Here is an 18,617-nt window from a genome sequence, read left to right as displayed (position 1 = left end):
ATAGAAAATGTCTGTTATTTCCATAAAACTTTGCTTTTGTGACCAGGAAAGTCAAATTTTGCAATTCACCTATTTAAAATGTAAAAATGCCAAATTTTCATCTTTTCATTCTTATAAAGTCATAAAAAGCAACATATGAATCACAACATGTGTTTCTACTGAAGTTATACAATGATGACCACAAGATTTAGAAGTGAGTTGTTTTTCAAGATTTGTAATTATATGTAAGACACTTTAATGAATCAGCCCCCAGATGTAGTCTCCCATCATATTCTCATATATTATCCTTGGTAGCAGCATTCGAAGTCCAGTATATCCTGGTGGAAGCGCTCACCTTGCTCCTCTGAGTACCTCCCATGTTCTTAAATGTCTCAAGATGAACATCAAGGACATGGACTTTGACAAACATCCTACAGTCCATTTTACTGTAATTCTTCACCAGATTCTCAACCAACTCCACATAGTTTTTGGCCTTGTGATTGCTCAGGAAACCCCGAACTACTGCGACAAAGCTGTTCCAAGCCACTTTCTCTTTCCTGAAGGGAGTGGAAAGGGTAGATGTTAATTGCTTGTCTACTCTTTCCAAAAATACTAGGACTAGAGGGCATGCAATGAAGCTACTATGTAGTAGATTTAAAACAAACCAGAGAAAATATTATAAACTCTGGAATTCATTGCTGGAGAATGTGGTGAAATCAGTTAACTTAGCAGGGTTTAAAAAAGGTTTGGATAATTTCCTAAAAGAGAAGTCCATAGGCCATTATTGAGATGGTTTGGGATAATCCACTGCTTATTCCTAGGATAAGTAGCATAAAATCTGTCTTACTACTTGGGATCTAGCTAAGTACTTGGGACCTGGATTGGCCACTGTTGGAAATAGGATACTGGGCTTGATGGACCTTCGGTCTATCCCAGTATAGCAATTCTTATGTTCCTAGTTAGCTTCTTGGGAAATTCCTTGCACTCCAGGATCTTCTTTATCTGACATCAGATGTCAGATTTAACCTTTGCCTCAGATAGATTAGGGAAGAAATCTTGAAGGTACTTGAAGGCTGCTGACTCCTTATCTAGAGTTTTGACAAACTGTCTCATTAGGCCCAATTTGATGTGCAGTGATGGCATTGGCACCAGTGGTTCCCATTTGACGCTGTTTTTCCCCATAGAGAACTCAGCCCGCTATGGCCAGTCCTGCCTTTGGTAGTTCACCTTTGTGTCCCTGCTGTCCCAAAGGCAGAGATAGCAGGAAAACTACCGTGCCTTAATAATAGGGCCCCTAAGTTTACTCAGCTTGGAATCAATCTGAAATGTTCTACAAAAAAGGTAAATTTCTAAATATCAATGTCCTGGTCATAAAAGCAAACTTTGAAGGGAATGATAGCTATTTTCTATACTTTTTGTGGCTTAGGCAATTAAGATAATACATAGAAATAAAACAAAAACATAAAGAAAAAAAAAATACACTTCCCCCTCAATATTTGCATGGTTTAGAAGCAAAGCCAGCCCACAAATAACAAAAATTTGTGAATAACTTTAGGGCTGACTCTGACCCAACTCCAGCTCCCTCCCGCTCCCAGATCCCTCCACAACCTTCTTAGGGCCAATTCTGACCCACCTACCTCCCAGACCTCTCCAGAACTTTCTTTGTAAAGCTTGGTGGTCTAGTTGTGAAGCAGGGTAAGAACAATCTTCCTACGCTCCTGTCCTGTACAGAGCTTGGAACAAAAATGGCTGCCGTTTTTGTTCCAAGCTCTGCACAGGGCAGGAGCGTAGGAAGATCAGTCCTGCCCTGCTTCAGCGCTAGAGCACAAGGCTTTATAAAGTAAGTTCTGGAGGGGTCCGTGAGATGGGGTGGGTCAGAGTCGGCCCTAAGTAGGTTGTGGAGGGGTCTGGGAGGTAGGCGGAAGGTGGGTGTGGGTCAGAATTGGCCCTAAATAAGTTGTGAAATTTTTAAAACGTAAGTTGTGGCGAGGTCCAGGAGGTGAATAAAAAGCCGCAAATAATTGAAGTCGCAAGTGCCAAACCCGCAAAAAGTGTATTTTTTTTTTATTGGACTAACTTAATGTAGTTTATGATTACCTTTCGAAGGTAACCCCTTCTTCCTTAGATCAAAAATAAGGTATTAAAAAATATATATTTGTTGTATTGTTTTTAAAAACCGTGTATCTTGTGAACTGCTTAAGTTTAAATGGGGTATGAGTTTTTAAATAAATAAACTACATTAAACCCTCCTCCCCTCCTTTTATAAAACTATGATAGCGGTTTTTAGCGCAGGCCGGTGCGCTGAAAGCTCTGTACTGCCCCCCAATGCTCATAAAACTCTATGAGCGTCAGGTGCTAAGCATTCAGCACGCTCACCTTCGCTAAAAAACATTTTCGCGGTTTTGTAAAGGGGGGGTAAGTTAGTCCAATAAAAAAGGTATTTTTTTTCCTTTATGGTTTTGTTTTATTTATTTATTAATTTAAAAAATTTATATACCGCATATAACTATGTGGTTTCCATATCATATATATAAAATCTTTCCCTATGATTATCACATATAACATAGACATGTCTAAACCAGTGTTTTTCAACCGCTGTTCCGCGGCACACTAGTGTGCCGCGAGATGTTGCCTGGTGTGCCGTACGGTCAGGGCCGCCATCAGGGCAGTACCACCAGTCTAGGGAGAGGGGCGGTCCGCCCCACGTGGACAGGAGAGAGCTGGACGGGGGACCCGCGGAGTTCAATACATCTCGAGCCGCGAGGCTCGTCTTCTGTTCCTGCCTGCCCTGCAGCTAACATATAGCCGATCGCAAGCGTTCCCCGATGTCAGCGCTGACGTCGGAGGGAGGGCTTAAGCAAAGCCTGCCCTCCGACGTCAGCGCTGACGTCGGAGAATACTTCCGTTCGGCTATTTGTGTGCGGCAGGGCAGACAGGAAGCAGAAGACAAGCCTCGCGGCTTGAGCTTCGTTATGCTGAGAAAGTTGCAAAGATAGGCTGGGAGGCAAACACGGAACACAAAAGGGGGGAGGGAGTGCGTTTTGGACACAAGGCATGAACTTGGGAGAGAGGAAGGGAGGGAAAGAGATGCTGAGGTGGGGGAGGGAATGGGTTTTTGGACACAGAAGAAATGGACTTGGGAGAGAGGAAGGGAGGGAAAGAGATGCTGAGGTGGGGGAGGGAATGGGTTTTTGGACACAGAAGGCATGGACTTGGGAGAGAGGAAGGGAGGGAAAGAGATGCTGAGGTGGGGGAGGGAATGCGTTTTTGGACACAGAAGAAATGGACTTGGGAGAGAGGAAGGGAGGGAGAGAGGAAGGGAGGGAAAGAGATGCTGAGGTGGGGGAGGGAATGCGTTTTTGGACACAGAAGAAATGGACTTGGGAGAGAGGAAGGGAGGGAAAGAGATGCTGAGGTGGGGGAGGGAATGAGTGTTTGGACACAGAAGGTATGGACTTTGGAGAGAGGAAGGGAGGGAAAGAGATGGTTGTGTACACGGGGAATAGAAGAAAGGAGAATTTTTGGTCATAGGGAGGGAGGGAGGCATACCAGGGGGGGGGGCAGTCTGCCCCACCCCGGGTTTACGTCCCAAGGGGGTGCACAGCTGGCCACCCTCCAGTGTTGTCCCTAGGCCGGCAAACTGCGGCTCTTTAGCCACTTGAGTGCCACCGCCGCCAACGGTGTTGTTGGCGGTGGCAGCATTATAAAATACTTTCTTTGTGTTTATTTGATTCTTATTCAAGAGAATTACTTTATATATAGTCAATATAGGCACAGAGTTAAATTTTTTAACATTTTCTAATGGTGGTGTGCCTCGTGATTTTTTTCATGAAACAAGTGTGCCTTTGCCCAAAAAAGGTTGAAAAACACTGGTCTAAACAACATCATTAATCATCTCTGTTATAAACAGGGATAGAGCGCAAATTCAATCAATTCAGAAATACAAGCAAGCTTTAAATCATATATTGCTGTCAAAAAAATTCTAAAAGACGATTATCAACAGAAATATACCTTAGCATGAGAAGGCATTGGCAAATAATTCAGTTTTCAGCATTTTCTTCAAATACATCCTCCCCATACAAAACCACAGGATACCAGGCAAGGCATTCCATAGTTCTACGCCAGCCACAGATATCGTTGATGCTCCGATCTTAGCATGCATAATCAACATTCTACCCTCCAAACTTAATTTCATCCCATTTATATCTCTAAGCTCTATTCTCGGTTTATAGATCTCAAAGAATTCTTGTAAGATCTTTGGGGAAGCATGATAATAATAATAATAACAGTTTATAAACCGCAGTACCGTGAAGTTCTATGCGGTTTACAAAAGATTAAACGAAGGTACAAATTGGTTGAGCTTAAGAGAGGTGGAAGAAAGAGATTAATAGGTAAAGAAAGCCATTATTGAGGAGAAAGACATGTACGGGTCAGTTGTCTAGATACTTCAGGAACATGATATAATGTCTGATGCATAATCGCAACAATCTTAAACTGCTCTCTTTGTTGCATAGGTAGCCAGTGTAGTTTCTTCAACACAGGAGTTATATGGGTACCACTCAGAACCCCTGTGATTTCCTTGAAGAGTGGACTAACATGGCCACCACACCTGTTCTCTATAGGCAATTAAGAGGCAACACTTACACCCCAAGAACAAAAATAAAATAAAATTTTGATACATAGTGTTGTTCACATCAAGGAGAGAATGAATGATGTATGTGAGTATTTATGGAGAGCCGTTACCTTACGGTCAATTTTAAAATTAAACCCTCAAAGCTGCATGAGTAGTAACTGATATATTAATTCTAACTTCAATTTGCTCACATTAGTATCTCACATTCCCCCTCTTGTACTATGGCACACTAGCCAATTTAGCGCACGCTAAATGCCAACGCATCCATAGAATATAATGGATGCGTTAGTGTTTAGCAGGCGCTTTTTATCGCGTGTGGTTTTGGTAAGGATTAGTTGTTGTTTTTTACGTCCCTAAGGATTGTATGCATTTTTTTGAACCACACTGGGCTGACAGTGAAACACTATTCAGTATTTTCTTTTTTAGGTTGAGATATCATTATTCTCTGCTGTGCCGTCTGTGGCAGAACTTTTGGGAAAAAGTGCTCCGAGTTTCCTGTTAAAGTAAACAGGCTTATTTTCATCAGCTCTATTTTCTTTTAAAATTCAAATCGGTCAGCTAGCAATAAAAACCCAGACCTTTAGAACTTTTCCCTCTTTTTTTAACCTGCTGATGCTTCCCCTTGTCCTTCTGATCACTACAGAGCGCAAAACTGACTTTGCATTCTGCTGCTTCAGTTAGTTTTGAGTGACAGGAAGAATTTTTGTGAGATAATCATGAGTCTCTGCAGTATGCATGAATCATGATTGAGAGATTGACTCCTGAACTGTCGCTCTTTTTATTCACATTTAAATAACAGAAACATGCCTTCAGAAGCGATGCAAACCGCAGGTCATTTAGTGGATATCAATATGCATGATGTTCTTCCCAGCATATTAAATGCCATATGTTCAACCACACTGCTTTCAATCCTATCACCTTTCAGTAACTCCCAACTAGACGCAGTGAGCGAGAATCACTGGCAACAAAGATTTTCAACACATTTGTTGTTTCTCCTGGATTAAATGTCCTTGCTTGTGTCCTCCTTTTATTCCAGGTGTAGTTACAAACTATATTTGTATTTTGACCCATGGTGTAGTGAAATAGTCCAGGCTTCTCACATTTCATCATAAAAAAGAAGCTATTACAGAGCTTTGGATCAGAAAGAGAATTCAATCAACTATGAACGATAAGTATAGGCTAGTGTCTATAATATGAATACAGTTATTGCTTGACTTGCAAATTGTGTCTTAAATTTGTAATCCATAGGCAGACAAAATCAAGTGAGTGATTTTAAAAGTAAAATTCTAGGCCCTTTTTTTGGATTGCAAGTAACTTGGTTTGCAAGACAAGCAAAACTTTTTATTAAATTTTAACTTGATATACAAGCAACGTCTTGCAATACAAGTACATACACACATCACAACTGAAGCCGATTGTTCTTCTCTCTCTGACGCCGCAGGAGTGTTTTGACTTTCTAAATGAGCAAAGTCTTGCGATTAGAGTACATACAGTATACACGCGTCATATCATCACAACTGAGACGATGGTTCTTCTCTCTCTGACGCTGCGGGAGTGTAGCGACTGTTCTAAATGAGCAAAGTCTTGCGATTAGAGTACATACAGTATACACGCGTCATATCATCACAACTGAGACGATGGTTCTTCTCTCTCTGACGCTGCGGGAGTGTAGCGACTGTTCTAAATGAGCAAAGTCTTGCGATTAGAGTACATACAGTATACACGCGTCATATCATCACAACTGAGACGATGGTTCTTCTCTCTCTGACGCTGCGGGAGTGTAGCGACTGTTCTAAATGAGCAAAGTCTTGCGATTAGAGTACATACAGTATACACGCGTCATATCATCACAACTGAGACGATGGTTCTTCTCTCTCTGACGCCGCGGGAGTGTAGCGACTGTTCTAAATGAGCAAAGTCTTGCGATTAGAGTACATACAGTATACACGCGTCATATCATCACAACTGAGACGATGGTTCTTCTCTCTCTGACGCCGCGGGAGTGTAGCGACTGTTCTAAATGAGCAAAGTCTTGCGATTAGAGTACATACAGTATACACGCGTCATATCATCACAACTGAGACGATGGTTCTTCTCTCTCTGACGCTGCGGGAGTGTAGCGACTGTTCTAAATGAGCAAAGTCTTGCGATTAGAGTACATACAGTATACACGCGTCATATCATCACAACTGAGACGATGGTTCTTCTCTCTCTGACGCTGCGGGAGTGTAGCGACTGTTCTAAATGAGCGAGGTCTTGCACTACAAGTACGTATAGTATTTTGTATTAACATTTTTGGGTTATGGAACAAATTGTCTGAGTTTCCATTGTTTCCTATGGGGAAATTCGCTTTGATATACGAGTGCTTTGGATTACAAGCATGCTTCTGGAACGAATTATTCTCGCAAACCAAGGTTTGACTGTATGTAAGGGTTGCCTCTTGATCTCAGTTCAATTGAACAGGTTGGCTCCCACTGCCCACCACCTTAGTCAGAAAATTACCCATTCCCCCTAACTGTATCCATGGCATCTGATTCTCTTGCCTTTTTAGATTGCAAGCTCCTTGGAGCAGGGACTGTCTCCTTTGTGACTCTGTACAGAGCTGCTTATGTCTGGTAGAATCCCATCACCGCCTGGTAGTGCTATGGTAACACCTACATTCCAAGCGGCGCCCAAGATCATTTCCAGCATAAACTATGCCTACTTTGACCTTAGGTGACGTTAGGTGGCTCTGCAGATGCAATTACATCATCCTTTTTTTAATGACATTTTAATTGGTTTTAAACAACGTGGTCAACTACTGCACTGATTAATACCACTTAAAACAATTAAGTTAGGCAGTGGTAGAGTGCCCACCGCCACCTAACTTAAAGCACCATTTAGAGAATTTGGGCCCTACTGTTCACACATGTATATATAAAAAATGTATAAGTTCCAATGTAAGTACATATAAGACAAAGAGTTTGGTGGAGGATGGGCAGGGGAGGACTTCAATGGCTGGGAGGGTGTAGATGGGCTGGAGTAAGTCTTAAAAGAGATTTCGGCAGTTGGAACTCAAGCACAGCACCGGGTAAAGCTTTGGATTCTTGCCCAGAAATAGCTAAGAAGAAAAAAAAAAAATTTTAATTGAATCAGGTTGGGCAGACTGGATGGACCATTCGGGTCTTTATCTGCCGTCATCTACTATGTTACTATATGTTACTCTTTTAAGAAGCCACGCTAGCGAGCGCCATGTGGCAAATGTACCAAAGCCCTTTAAATCCCTATGGACTTCGGTGCATTTGTCGTGCCAACCCACACTGTCTCATAAAAGAGGCCCTAAATTCTGTATATGTATCTTTGATATGAATGATGAGTATAGGTCTTTTCTTTATATTATGGAATTCTTTTCAGTTCTTATTTATGTAATTTTAATGTAATCCGCTGAGAACTTTTGCAAAATTTGGCAGCATATCAAATTTTAATAAACATAAACAAAACAACAACAAAAAAAAAATCAGTGCCAATTAAAATTAGCACTGATCGCTATGCTATAAACAGTACTCCGAGTTGGGAATTCATTTATAGAATAGCATTTGGCAAAGGGATCCATGCCCAATTTTGGGCATGAGGATTTCCACCAACTGAAACCTGGTAAAAGTTCTCATGATTAAATTAGGCACGGATCTCCCTTATTCTGTTACACTCTGTGCAAATTCTAGAAATGCCCCAGATCCACCCATGCCCCTCCCGTGGTCATGCCTCCCAGCACATAAAGAAGCATGTGTAAATTTAAATTAATGACAATGAGTGTTGATAATTGGTGACCAATTATCAGATCTAACTAGCTCGTTTGGCAATTGAATTGCATGCACAAATTGGGTTAGGGTTAGTGCATTTGCATGTGCAATTTTGAGCACTATATTCGTATATAGAATAGGGAGAAAATGCTCTTTCTTGTAACCTGTATTGCTATATGTATGAAAGATAGTATAGCAAACTCTGAAATAAAATGAATACAATCATATGGTACACCAGCGTATCTCAAACTGTGTGCCTCCTTAGATTCAAAGTGTGCCGCGGCACACTGAGGAAGAGAGGCGTCTGGCAGCTGACTTTCCTTCGCAGTACAGCGCCAGCGCTGCCCGATTTGCCTGGCAGCTGACTTCCCTTCTCGGTACAGCGCCAGCGTTGCCCGATGTGCCAAAGGCCTGCATGTTTCCCCCTTCTCTCTAGCATCTTCTGGGTTCCCTCCTGGCCTCCCGGTCACACCTGTAAAGCTAATTACAGCAGCCTGCAGAGGATCGCCGGTAGGTAAAATGATTTTATTTTTATTGAACAAACTTGAAGGGCTGAAGTTAGGACCCAAAGTGGTGAACTGGGTCAGAAACTGGCTGTCGGACAGACGCCAGAGGGTGGTGGTTAATGGAAGTCGCTCGAAGGAAGGAAAGGTGACTAGTGGAGTCCCTCAGGGTTCGGTGCTGGGGCCAATCCTGTTCAATATGTATGTAAGTGACATTGCTGAAGGGTTAGAAGGAAAAGTGTGCCTTTTTGCAGATGATACCAAGATTTGTAACGGAGTAGACACCGAAGAGGGAGTGGAAAATATGAAAAAGGATCTGCAAAAGTTAGAGGAATGGTCTAATGCCTGGCAACTAAAATTCAATGCAAAGAAATGCAGAGTAATGCATTTGGGGATTAATAATAGGAAGGAAACGTATATGCTGGGAGGAGAGAAGCTGATATGCACGGACGGGGAGAGGGACCTTGGGGTGATAGTGTCCAAAGATCTAAAGGCGAAAAAACAGTGTGACAAGGCAGTGGCTGCTGCCAGAAGGATTCTGGGCTGTATAAAGAGAGGCGTTGTCAGTAGAAGGAAGAAGGTGTTGATGCCCCTGTACAGGTCATTGGTGAGGCCCCACTTGGAGTATTGTGTTCAGTTTTGGAGACCGTATCTGGCGAAAGACGTAAGAAGACTTGAGGCGGTCCAGAGGAGGGCGACGAAAATGATAGGAGGCTTGCGCCAGAAGACGTATGAGGAGAGACTGGAAGCCCTGAATATGTATAACCTAGAGGAAAGGAGAGACAGGGGAGATATGATTCAGACATTCAAATACTTAAAGGGTATTAACGTAGAACAAAATATTTTCCAGAGAAAGGAAAATGGTAAAACCAGAGGACATAATTTGAGGTTGAGGGGTGGTAGATTCAGGGGCAATGTTAGGAAATTCTACTTTACGGAGAGGGTGGTGGATGCCTGGAATGCGCTCCCGAGAGAGGTGGTGGAGAGTAAAACTGTGACTGAGTTCAAAGAAGCGTGGGATGAACACAGAAGATTTAGAATCAGAAAATAATATTAAATATTGAACTAGGCCAGTTACTGGGCAGACTTGTACGGTCTGTGTCTGTGTATGGCCATTTGGTGGAGGATGGGCAGGGGAGGGCTTCAATGGCTGGGAGGGTGTAGATGGGCTAGAGTAAGTCTTAACAGAGATTTCGGCAGTTGGAACCCAAGCATAGTACGGGGTAAAGCTTTAGATTCTCGCCCAGAAATAGCTAAGAAGAAAAAAAATAAAAAAAATTTAAATTGAATCAGGTTGGGCAGACAGGATGGACCATTCGGGTCTTTATCTGCCGTCATCTACTATGTTACTATGAAATGTGTCAGTTTTGAGAATTGATATCTATTGGATATGAAAAATGAATGGAAAAAATAGCATTACAATTAGTAAAGGGGATGGGACATGGGGCAGAGCTTGGGTTGGCCTAGGGAGGTCTGTGGTTGGGGTATTCAGTTGATATGTTAGACTTAGTGGATACTTAGCTTGAAGTAGTTGAGAAACACTGCTATAGGCAATCAGCTGGCGCCAGTGCCTCTCCTTCTCTCTGGCCCTCTTCCCTGCTGGCACCCCCTAGTGGCGTCTCAGGGCCCATCTGGAGGGCCTCTGCACATGCGCAGATCAATGTGATGTCACGCATACACACGATGCCATCAAGGCAACATCTGCGCACTTCTGAGTGCCTCAAGCCGTGGCCACTACCTTTAGTGTGCCCTGGCTCGAGAAAGTTTGAGAGACACTGTGGTACACATTATGGAACAATGTATAGAGGGGAGGGCACTTTTCAAAAAATCAATTTGCACAGCTAAATTGCTATTTTACCTCCTCCCACTTATTAATAGCTTTGAAAATTGTCCTTTTCAATTAAATATCAGCATCGTGTACCAGAAATGGTTAAAACTGCAATATTTGTGCAGTTCAATAGAGCTTAAAACTTGCAGATAAATGTTACATTTCTCCAGACTCCAGCACTCAGTGTTTTACATGGAGTGAAAAAAAAGTAGATTAGTAATGGAGTGAAAAATGTTAATCCCATACACCCTAAGGCAGATTTTCAAATAAATACTTAAAATTCAATTTATGAAATGCTGAGTGATTGAGGAATCACATGCTGTGTGCGCCTTAATTGTTATGATAAGAGAATTTGGATAAATTAAATTGTCTTGCCTGAGTTACTGGAAAATGAGAGTTTGCATTTATTATATTTTTAATTTGTGATTTCCTGGGCTGCTATATGTTTGTTTGGGGTGTTTAACATATCAAAACATTCAACAGAAAGTACTCTAAATTACGTTAACAATGAATTCATTTTCAGCTAAGAAAAACTGCTAGTAGGGAAGATTTTAATTATTCTGTTTTGGAAAACTAGCTAAAAATACAGGGCTCCTTTCATTAAGCGGAAGTAAGCACTGTTTTTTAGGCTTTGCTAGTAAGATTAGTTTATTCCTCTTTATAACTTTACTGCCATTGTTCCATCTAAGCTGAGTGGAAGTCCTCCATCTACAGTCCTGTCAGGGAAGGCATGCCATTTTCAAAAATGATGAAATTTCAATATTCTTGTATCTGGAACATCCAATTGTATGTATAAAGTATACTACTACTTATCACTTATCTAGCGCTGAAAGATGTACGCAGCGCTGTACATTTTGACATTTATAGATGGTCCCTGCTCGGAAGAGCTTACAATCTAACTTGGATGGATTGACATGACATTTAGGGTTGGGGATGCAGAACCCAAGGTGAGAGGAGTTAAGAGTTGAAAGCACTCTCAAAGAGGTGGGCTTTTAACTGGGTCTTGAACACTGCCAGAGACGGAGTCCAACGTATGGATTTGGGCAGCTTGATCCAAGCATACGGCACAGTAAGGCAGAAGGGACAGAGTCTGGAGTTGGCAGCCGAAGAGAAGGGCACAGACAGGAAGGACTTACCAGCTGAGCGGAGCTTAAAGGGGGGGGGGGATCATAGGGGGAGATAAGTGAAGAGAGAAAGTGAGGGGCAGTTCATAGACCTCAGTGGTGCTGCTGTGTAATCCACACCTCTATCACACAGACTTCCTGAATCAATCTTGTTATCGGTCAGTAAAATTCCTTATTCTCTTTTATATTACTATAATTTTTTTCTTTTATCTTTTCCAACCCTTTTATTAATTTATCTTTTTTTATATACTTTATTTCTAATTATAAATCAAAATTTACAATAATGCATCTTGCTCCATTAAACACAGGTAGGACAAACAAATCAAGGTATTAAAATTCAATCTTACAATATCAAACAATCTTATCCCCCTTCTTAGACCACTATATTGGGGAGAATGGTAAGCAGTTATATAAAATGAGAGAAGAAAAAAAAAGGAAATTGGTTAAATTAAAAAAGCTTAGTGTATCTAAACAACTGCTTTACTTCTATTATCCTTCTTTCAACATTCCTTGACGATCTTAACATCTAAAAACTCCTTCAGGTGATTTGGAGAGAAAAAAGTGTATTTGACTCCTAAATACCTAACCAATCATTTGCAGGGATATGCTAAAAGAAACGTGGCTCCTAATTTAATAGTCTCTTGACAAATAGAAAGAAATTATTTCCTCCGTTCTTGAGTGGTCTTAGCGACATCCGGATAAATCCATATTTTCTGTTCCCCAAATAATTTTTGAGAATTTTTGAAATACAATTTCAGAATCATGTTAACATCTTGCTCAAATACAAATGATACTAAGAGTGTTGCTCTATCAGTGTCTGCTGTTATTGTTTGTTCAAGGAGAGCAGTCACGTTAGCAAAGTCTATTTCGTTATTCTTTTTTCCTCTTTCTTTTCCGTTCTCGCCTTCTTCTCTTCCAGGAATCTTTTTATTTGGTAAATAATAAATCTTATTTATTGGAGGAATACAGTTTGAGGAAATCTGTAAATTTTCAATCAAATATCTTTTCATATGTCTAGGGGTAACATTCCCGGGATCTGTGGAAAATTTAAAATACGGAGGTTTAATCGTCTGTTGAAATTTTCAAATTGTTCCAATTTTCTATGTATTGAAGTGTTATCTTTAATTGAGGCTATCTTAAACTGTTGCAAATGCTGTATATCATCCTGCATTTGCTTGGCATGGACTGTAAAATCCGATTTCATTAATTCCACTGTTTTTGTTAAAGAATCAAGTTTTATCTGTTATTTTGGTTACCTCTTCTGTTGATTTTCCCATTTTACTCTCCATTCACTGAAGAAGAAGCCAGATGCTGTTCAAGGATACCTCCGTGAAAGAGAATGAAAATTCCTCATTCTTGCTTGCAGACATCAGCCATTCTGCTGAAGATGTTGTGCCCCCGCTGGGAGACCCCGCGTGTCTCCTGCCCCAATGCCTCAGCGATCGCTGGACACGGAGGGTGAAGGGAAGCCGGAGGAGACAAAGATATTTCCATGCCCGAAAGGGCGAACGACTTCCTCTCGTTTCCGCCCAACACTGGGCTCTCCACTCCGGATTGAGCAGTTGCTAGGATGAATGAAAAAAAATAGTCTATCGTCTGTTGAAACGGGGTGGACGCCAGGGCCGGCGAGGAAATGGCCCTGACCACCCCTTTCCTCTTCATATGTGGCATCGATAAGCGAGGTATGTTTTATTGAGGAAAGCAGACACGGTGAAATCTTAGAGCATCTTTCCCGGCTCCTCACACCACCGCCATCTTGCCACTCCCTCTCTATACTCTTTTATTAATTTATCTTATTCAAATCTGAAACATCACAATGTCTAGGGGAGGTCTCTCTGACACAGTTTCAAGTTTATAAAAAAATTGAGAAAATCGCACAACTGGATTAAAGGGTAGGCCCAGTAGTAGGGTTACCAGACCTTTTGAGGACATGTCCAGGGGTCTGGCTGGCTTTTCAAAACCCGGCACTTTGTCCGGGTTTTGAAAAGCTTCCTCAAATCGCGTTGGGCAGGGAGGAAGTCCGCGCATGCGCAGATGTCATGCAATGAGGTCCCTATCCGATGCGATTTGTGGACAAGAGCGGGAAGTAGCAGACAAGAGCAGGCAGCGGGGGTGGGACTAGGGTGGGTTTAGTGCAGGGGTGGGCGGGCCTGGGGGTGGAAAATCTGACAACTCTACCCATGTCTCATGCACAAAAACATCAGGGGGACCCGCTGCTAGTGTGGTGCTTTGACCAGGGCCATTGTTAGGGGAGGACAAACAGGGCTGCTGCACTGGGCCCCATAGCTCCAGGGAGCACCACGTTCCGGGCCTTTCTTCCCCTAGTTGGCTCATCTCCCTCCCTTCTCCTCACCTTCCCAGTTGCCTTCCTATTTCAAACTGAATGTTTTCTTTTTAGACGGGCCCAGTATCTACAACCGTTGCAAGCGGCTGCTCAGTCCAAAGCTTCCCCTCTGATGCAGTTTCCTGTTTCTGCCTGGATGGCTCGCGTCAAAGGGGAAGCTTTGCATCAAGCAGTCACTTGCAAGAGAAATGGTTGCCGACACCGGAGCCTGTCTAAAAAAGAAAATGTTTTGATTTTGAAACAGAAATGAGATCACGAAGGTGAGGGGAAGGGAGTGAGATAGGCCAACAAGGGGAAGAGGTTAAGTGGTGCTAGAGGTTTGTCTTGTGCCATCAGGAGCATGTGAGAAAGCAGCAGCAGCGGTGGTGAGGTGAGGGAGCAGGATAACTTGATGGAATTGGGCTAGAGTGAGAGAAAGGGGCCGGATATTCGATGGAATTGGGTTGGAGGGAGAGAAAGAAGGGTGCAAATGATGGAAGTGGGTGAAGGGAGAGAGAGGAGGGCAGACGTTGGATGCCATTTGGGAGGGGAGAGAGGAGGGAAGCAAAAGCTGAATGGAAGTGGAGAATTAGAACACATACTGGATGGAAGGAGGGGATAAAGAAAAAGAGCATATGCTTGATGGGGGGGAAGAGGACAGTTAGTGAGATACTGGAGGGAGTGGAGGAAAGGGGTGGCAAGCTCTGGGAAGACACAGTGAAAAGAGGGAAACAGAGGACTGGATTTAATTTAGACAGGGAGAGAGGAGAAAGAAAAGCAGAGAGAGAGATGCCAGAGCAAGAGGGGGAAGGAGATCTGAGTGGAGGAAATGAGATTAGAGGGATGCTAAAACCACCGGAGGGGGGAAAGGGGGGAGGGAAAGAGAGATGAAAGGAGATGCCAGAGCATGAGCGGAACAGAGGGAAGAATATGAATGCCAGACCAATTGGGGGGGGGGGGCAAGAGAGATGGAAGGGGGAGCCAGACAGTTTCTGGAAGGGGCAGACTGGATGGAAGGAAGAGAATGACAAGAAGATGAGGAAAGCAGAAACCAGACGGTAGAGAAACCAAAGGTAGAGAAAAAAAAATCTATTTTAATTTTTATTTTTTTTTTGCTTTAGGATAAAGTAGTATTGTAGCTCTGTTGATAAATGTTTATAAATAGAAAATTGAAATAAGGTGATCCTTTTATTGGACTAATTTTAATACATTTTTATTTTTGACTAACTGACCTGAGAAAAGAGGATTTGATTTCTGTAAGCTAATTAAAAAAATGTATTAGTCCAATAAAATGGTATTATCTTTTCCATTTTTTATTTTATTTTTGTTATTTTGTAAAGTGATTTATTATTTCTCTTTTTTAAAATTTACATCTGCTGTCTTTATATTTTTTACAGTATTAGGGGACATGCACCACTGTTTCTGTGGTGTTGCATTGTATGCAGAGCCTGGCTTCTTTATGGTTCAGTTTTTGTATACATATTTCTATTTTTAACCCCCCTACCATTTACAAAAGAGCAGACGAGGTTTGTAGCACCAGCCAGCACGATGTATGCCCTAAATTCAGACAGGAAAATTGTTATGATTTTAACTTTCCTTTCTTGTTTTATTTTCAAATGCTAGTATGTGTCAATAGAAAAATGTATGTTTGGGTTTTTAAAAAAAAAATCTGGTTTTGACATCCATCAAAGCAGAAAATATGAGTAGTTACAGGCTTAGAAGAAAATAAAGCAACAGCCCAAAAGAGTATTCAGTCCTGAAATAGCTTTTCACTTAATAGGTTTCTGCTGACTGCACACCACATCAACTTTTAGGCTTTCAAAGGAAGATGTTATGAAATCTCTGTGCTGTGTAAATAGCTTAGGAAAGCCTAGCTTTTGTTATCTCTCTTACCAACCATGTTCATTTCATTCTTTGACTTTTCTTGAATAGGAACAAAGCCAGTGGTGGAAAATACATAGAAATACAAATTGATTGACAAAATAAACTAATGTAAACACAAAACTACTCTGGCTTGGCCCAAAATTAGATCAGTTACCCACGCTCATTCTGGTCCCACACTGCAGATCAAATTCTCAAGCAAAGTTTTGGGCATCATTATTGACTCTACACTTTCCTTTAATGATCATCTCAAAAAATGTTTTTAGTCTTCACATGTTGAGGAAAGTGAGATCCTGCTTCCGCCAACAACATTTTGCTTTCTTTGTACAATCAATCATTCTTTCCAGACTGGACTATTGTAATTCCATCTATCTATGTCTAACTAAGAAAATCTTCAAAGACTTCAGCGGATCCAGAACACTGCGGCTAGGTTGATCTTCGCAAAAAGCAAATTTGACCATGTTTCCCCGCTTCTGTCAAAACTTCACTGGCTTCTGGTGATTTCTAGGATTCACTTTAAATGTACCTGCCTAATATTCAATACATGGCATTCTTCCTCCCCTAATCCCTCTATCCTGGAATTCTTTGAGACCTGACACTACCAGATCCGCCCACATACTCAAACTATCTTTCCCTTCGTTAAAAGGCGTCATGTATGCAGGTAAATTAGGAAAATCCCTTTTCTTCAAATTCACTGAGCTTTGGAATAACCTTCCTGCCCTGTTGCGGAACCTAGGCTCATTCCAATTATTTCAAAAGCATCGGAAAACCTCGCTTTTCTCCAAAACGTAAAGCTATCTATTTAAAATGTAAAGCTAGCTATCCTCTTCATAACCTCTAATTTCTTATTATATCCTTCCCTCATTTATTGAATTAACCGTAAACCGTGTCGAGCTCTATCTTTATGGAGATGATGTGGTATACAAACTTAAGGTTTAGTTTAGTTTATAAACTAATGTGCTCCATAGTGTATCCAATAGGGTCTTTTTTTTTTTTTTTTTTTACCAAGGTTTGGTAAAGAATGGCCTTAGTGTGCCCCAGTGGCACAGCAAGGGTGATCGGCATCTGGCGCCCCTCATCTGCCCTCTTCCCTGCCCCCCCCTGCCACACATGCCCCTCCCCTGTACCTTTTTAACTTCAGTGCAAGCAGCCACCAACTTGCTGCCTGCATCAGCTTTAGTGCTATTTCTGATGTCACTTTCTAGGCGCAGGTCCCGGAAGTGACATCAGAGAACACGCCGAAGCCAACGTAGGCAGCAAATTAGTGGCTGCTCGTGCCAAAGTTAAAAAGGTACAGGTAAGGGAAAGGGTGCGCGTGCGGCAGGGGAAGGAGGGCGGAGAGGAGGAGGGGTGCCGGCGTCCTAAGCATGACGAACCAACCTCCCCCCCACCCCACCCTTACTACACCACTGGTGTGCCCTTGCATGGTTTTCCCATGCACTAAGGCAGGGGTGTCAAAGTCCCTCCTCGAGGGCCGCAATCCAGTCGGGTTTTCAGGATTTCCCCAATGAATATGCATGAGATCTATTAGCATGCACTGCTTTAATTGTATGCTAACAGATCTCATGCATATTCATTAGGGAAATCCTGAAAACCCGACTGGATTGTGGTCCTCGAGGAGGGACTTTGACACTCCTGCACTAAGGTAATTTATACCACTGTCAGAAAATGATCGATTTTCCATTTTATGAATTAACGAGCACTCACTAACACCAGAAAAGAGTGGGGGGCACCCAAGCGGCAGAGAGGGCACATGGTGGGATGATGCAGGCACCACTGCCCTGAGCACCATCCTCCCTTGCTATGACACTGCCAATCCCAAAATGGCTGCTGCAACCTCCAGCATACAACAGTCATTTTCGCAAAGGGAGATGGCACCTGGGCTGGAGCGTGTGGGGATCACTTCTGCCCCTGGACCACCAGGTTTGTGCAGTAGACCTGGAGGGGGGACTGATGGGTGCGTTTAGGAGGGAAGTTTTTTTTCTCTTTGACGGGAGCAAGGACAGATGTGAGGAAGCTTCTGGTACTGGGGGACAGGAGTGGGCTATCTGGCAGGAGGCAGCAGTCAGTGGCAGAAATGTAACACTATGGGCGAGAGAAGGAAAGATACGAATACTCGAATATAAACCCTTGATTTATATTTCAGTTAACACTTTTCCTTTTTTTTCTTAGGAGAAACTTGTTCTTGGCTTATATTTGAATGGTCTGTGGGGAAGCGAACGCTCTAGCAGAAGCTTAACACATTTGTTTACACAAATTTGTTTGGATTGTTTTTTTGAGAGTATATAAGTTGACTATTTGACCATCCTACTGAAGTTGTATGGACACCTGATGCAGGCACTGTTTGCAGAAACACGACCTGTGTTGGGTCATTCAATAAAGCAAACTCTGTTTTATTCCAGTCTACGAGGCCCTTGATGCTGTTTTAATCCACTGTTTGGTGTGTACTTTGATACCCTTTTCTCATTGCTCTATATATTAGCTGGGGAAATCTATATAGTCTACCTAAAGTTAGGAAGCAGTGCATGCAAATCTCTCTCATGCATATTCATTGTGGATATTCTGAA

General features: G+C 42.2%; 1 protein-coding gene across 3 annotated transcripts in view; it reads right to left on the bottom strand.

Annotated features, from left to right (window-relative positions):
- The window catches only part of NMBR (neuromedin B receptor), a 44,816-nt gene that overhangs the window by 2,382 nt on the left and 23,817 nt on the right, over nucleotides 1-18,617 (bottom strand). The window contains exons 3-4 of one of the 3 annotated variants that reach the window (XM_033937833.1): nucleotides 13,103-13,411; nucleotides 12,246-12,882 (exon numbers count right to left, since the gene is read on the bottom strand). The exons of 1 other annotated variant lie outside the window; for it this stretch is intronic. In XM_033937833.1, coding sequence (XP_033793724.1) covers nucleotides 13,136-13,411 — 276 coding nt within the window. In that variant the 3' untranslated portion in view covers nucleotides 12,246-12,882; nucleotides 13,103-13,135. Of the gene's footprint in view, nucleotides 1-12,245; nucleotides 13,412-18,617 lie in introns of those variants that run through there. One more of the 3 variants, XM_033937832.1, reaches the window with a different exon arrangement.

The sequence above is a fragment of the Geotrypetes seraphini genome, chromosome 3 (genome assembly GCF_902459505.1).
Source record: "Geotrypetes seraphini chromosome 3, aGeoSer1.1, whole genome shotgun sequence".
Lineage (NCBI taxonomy): Eukaryota > Metazoa > Chordata > Amphibia > Gymnophiona > Dermophiidae > Geotrypetes > Geotrypetes seraphini.
The sequence above is the reverse complement of the archived record's forward strand: the minus strand, read 5'-3'. Positions and strand labels throughout refer to the sequence as shown.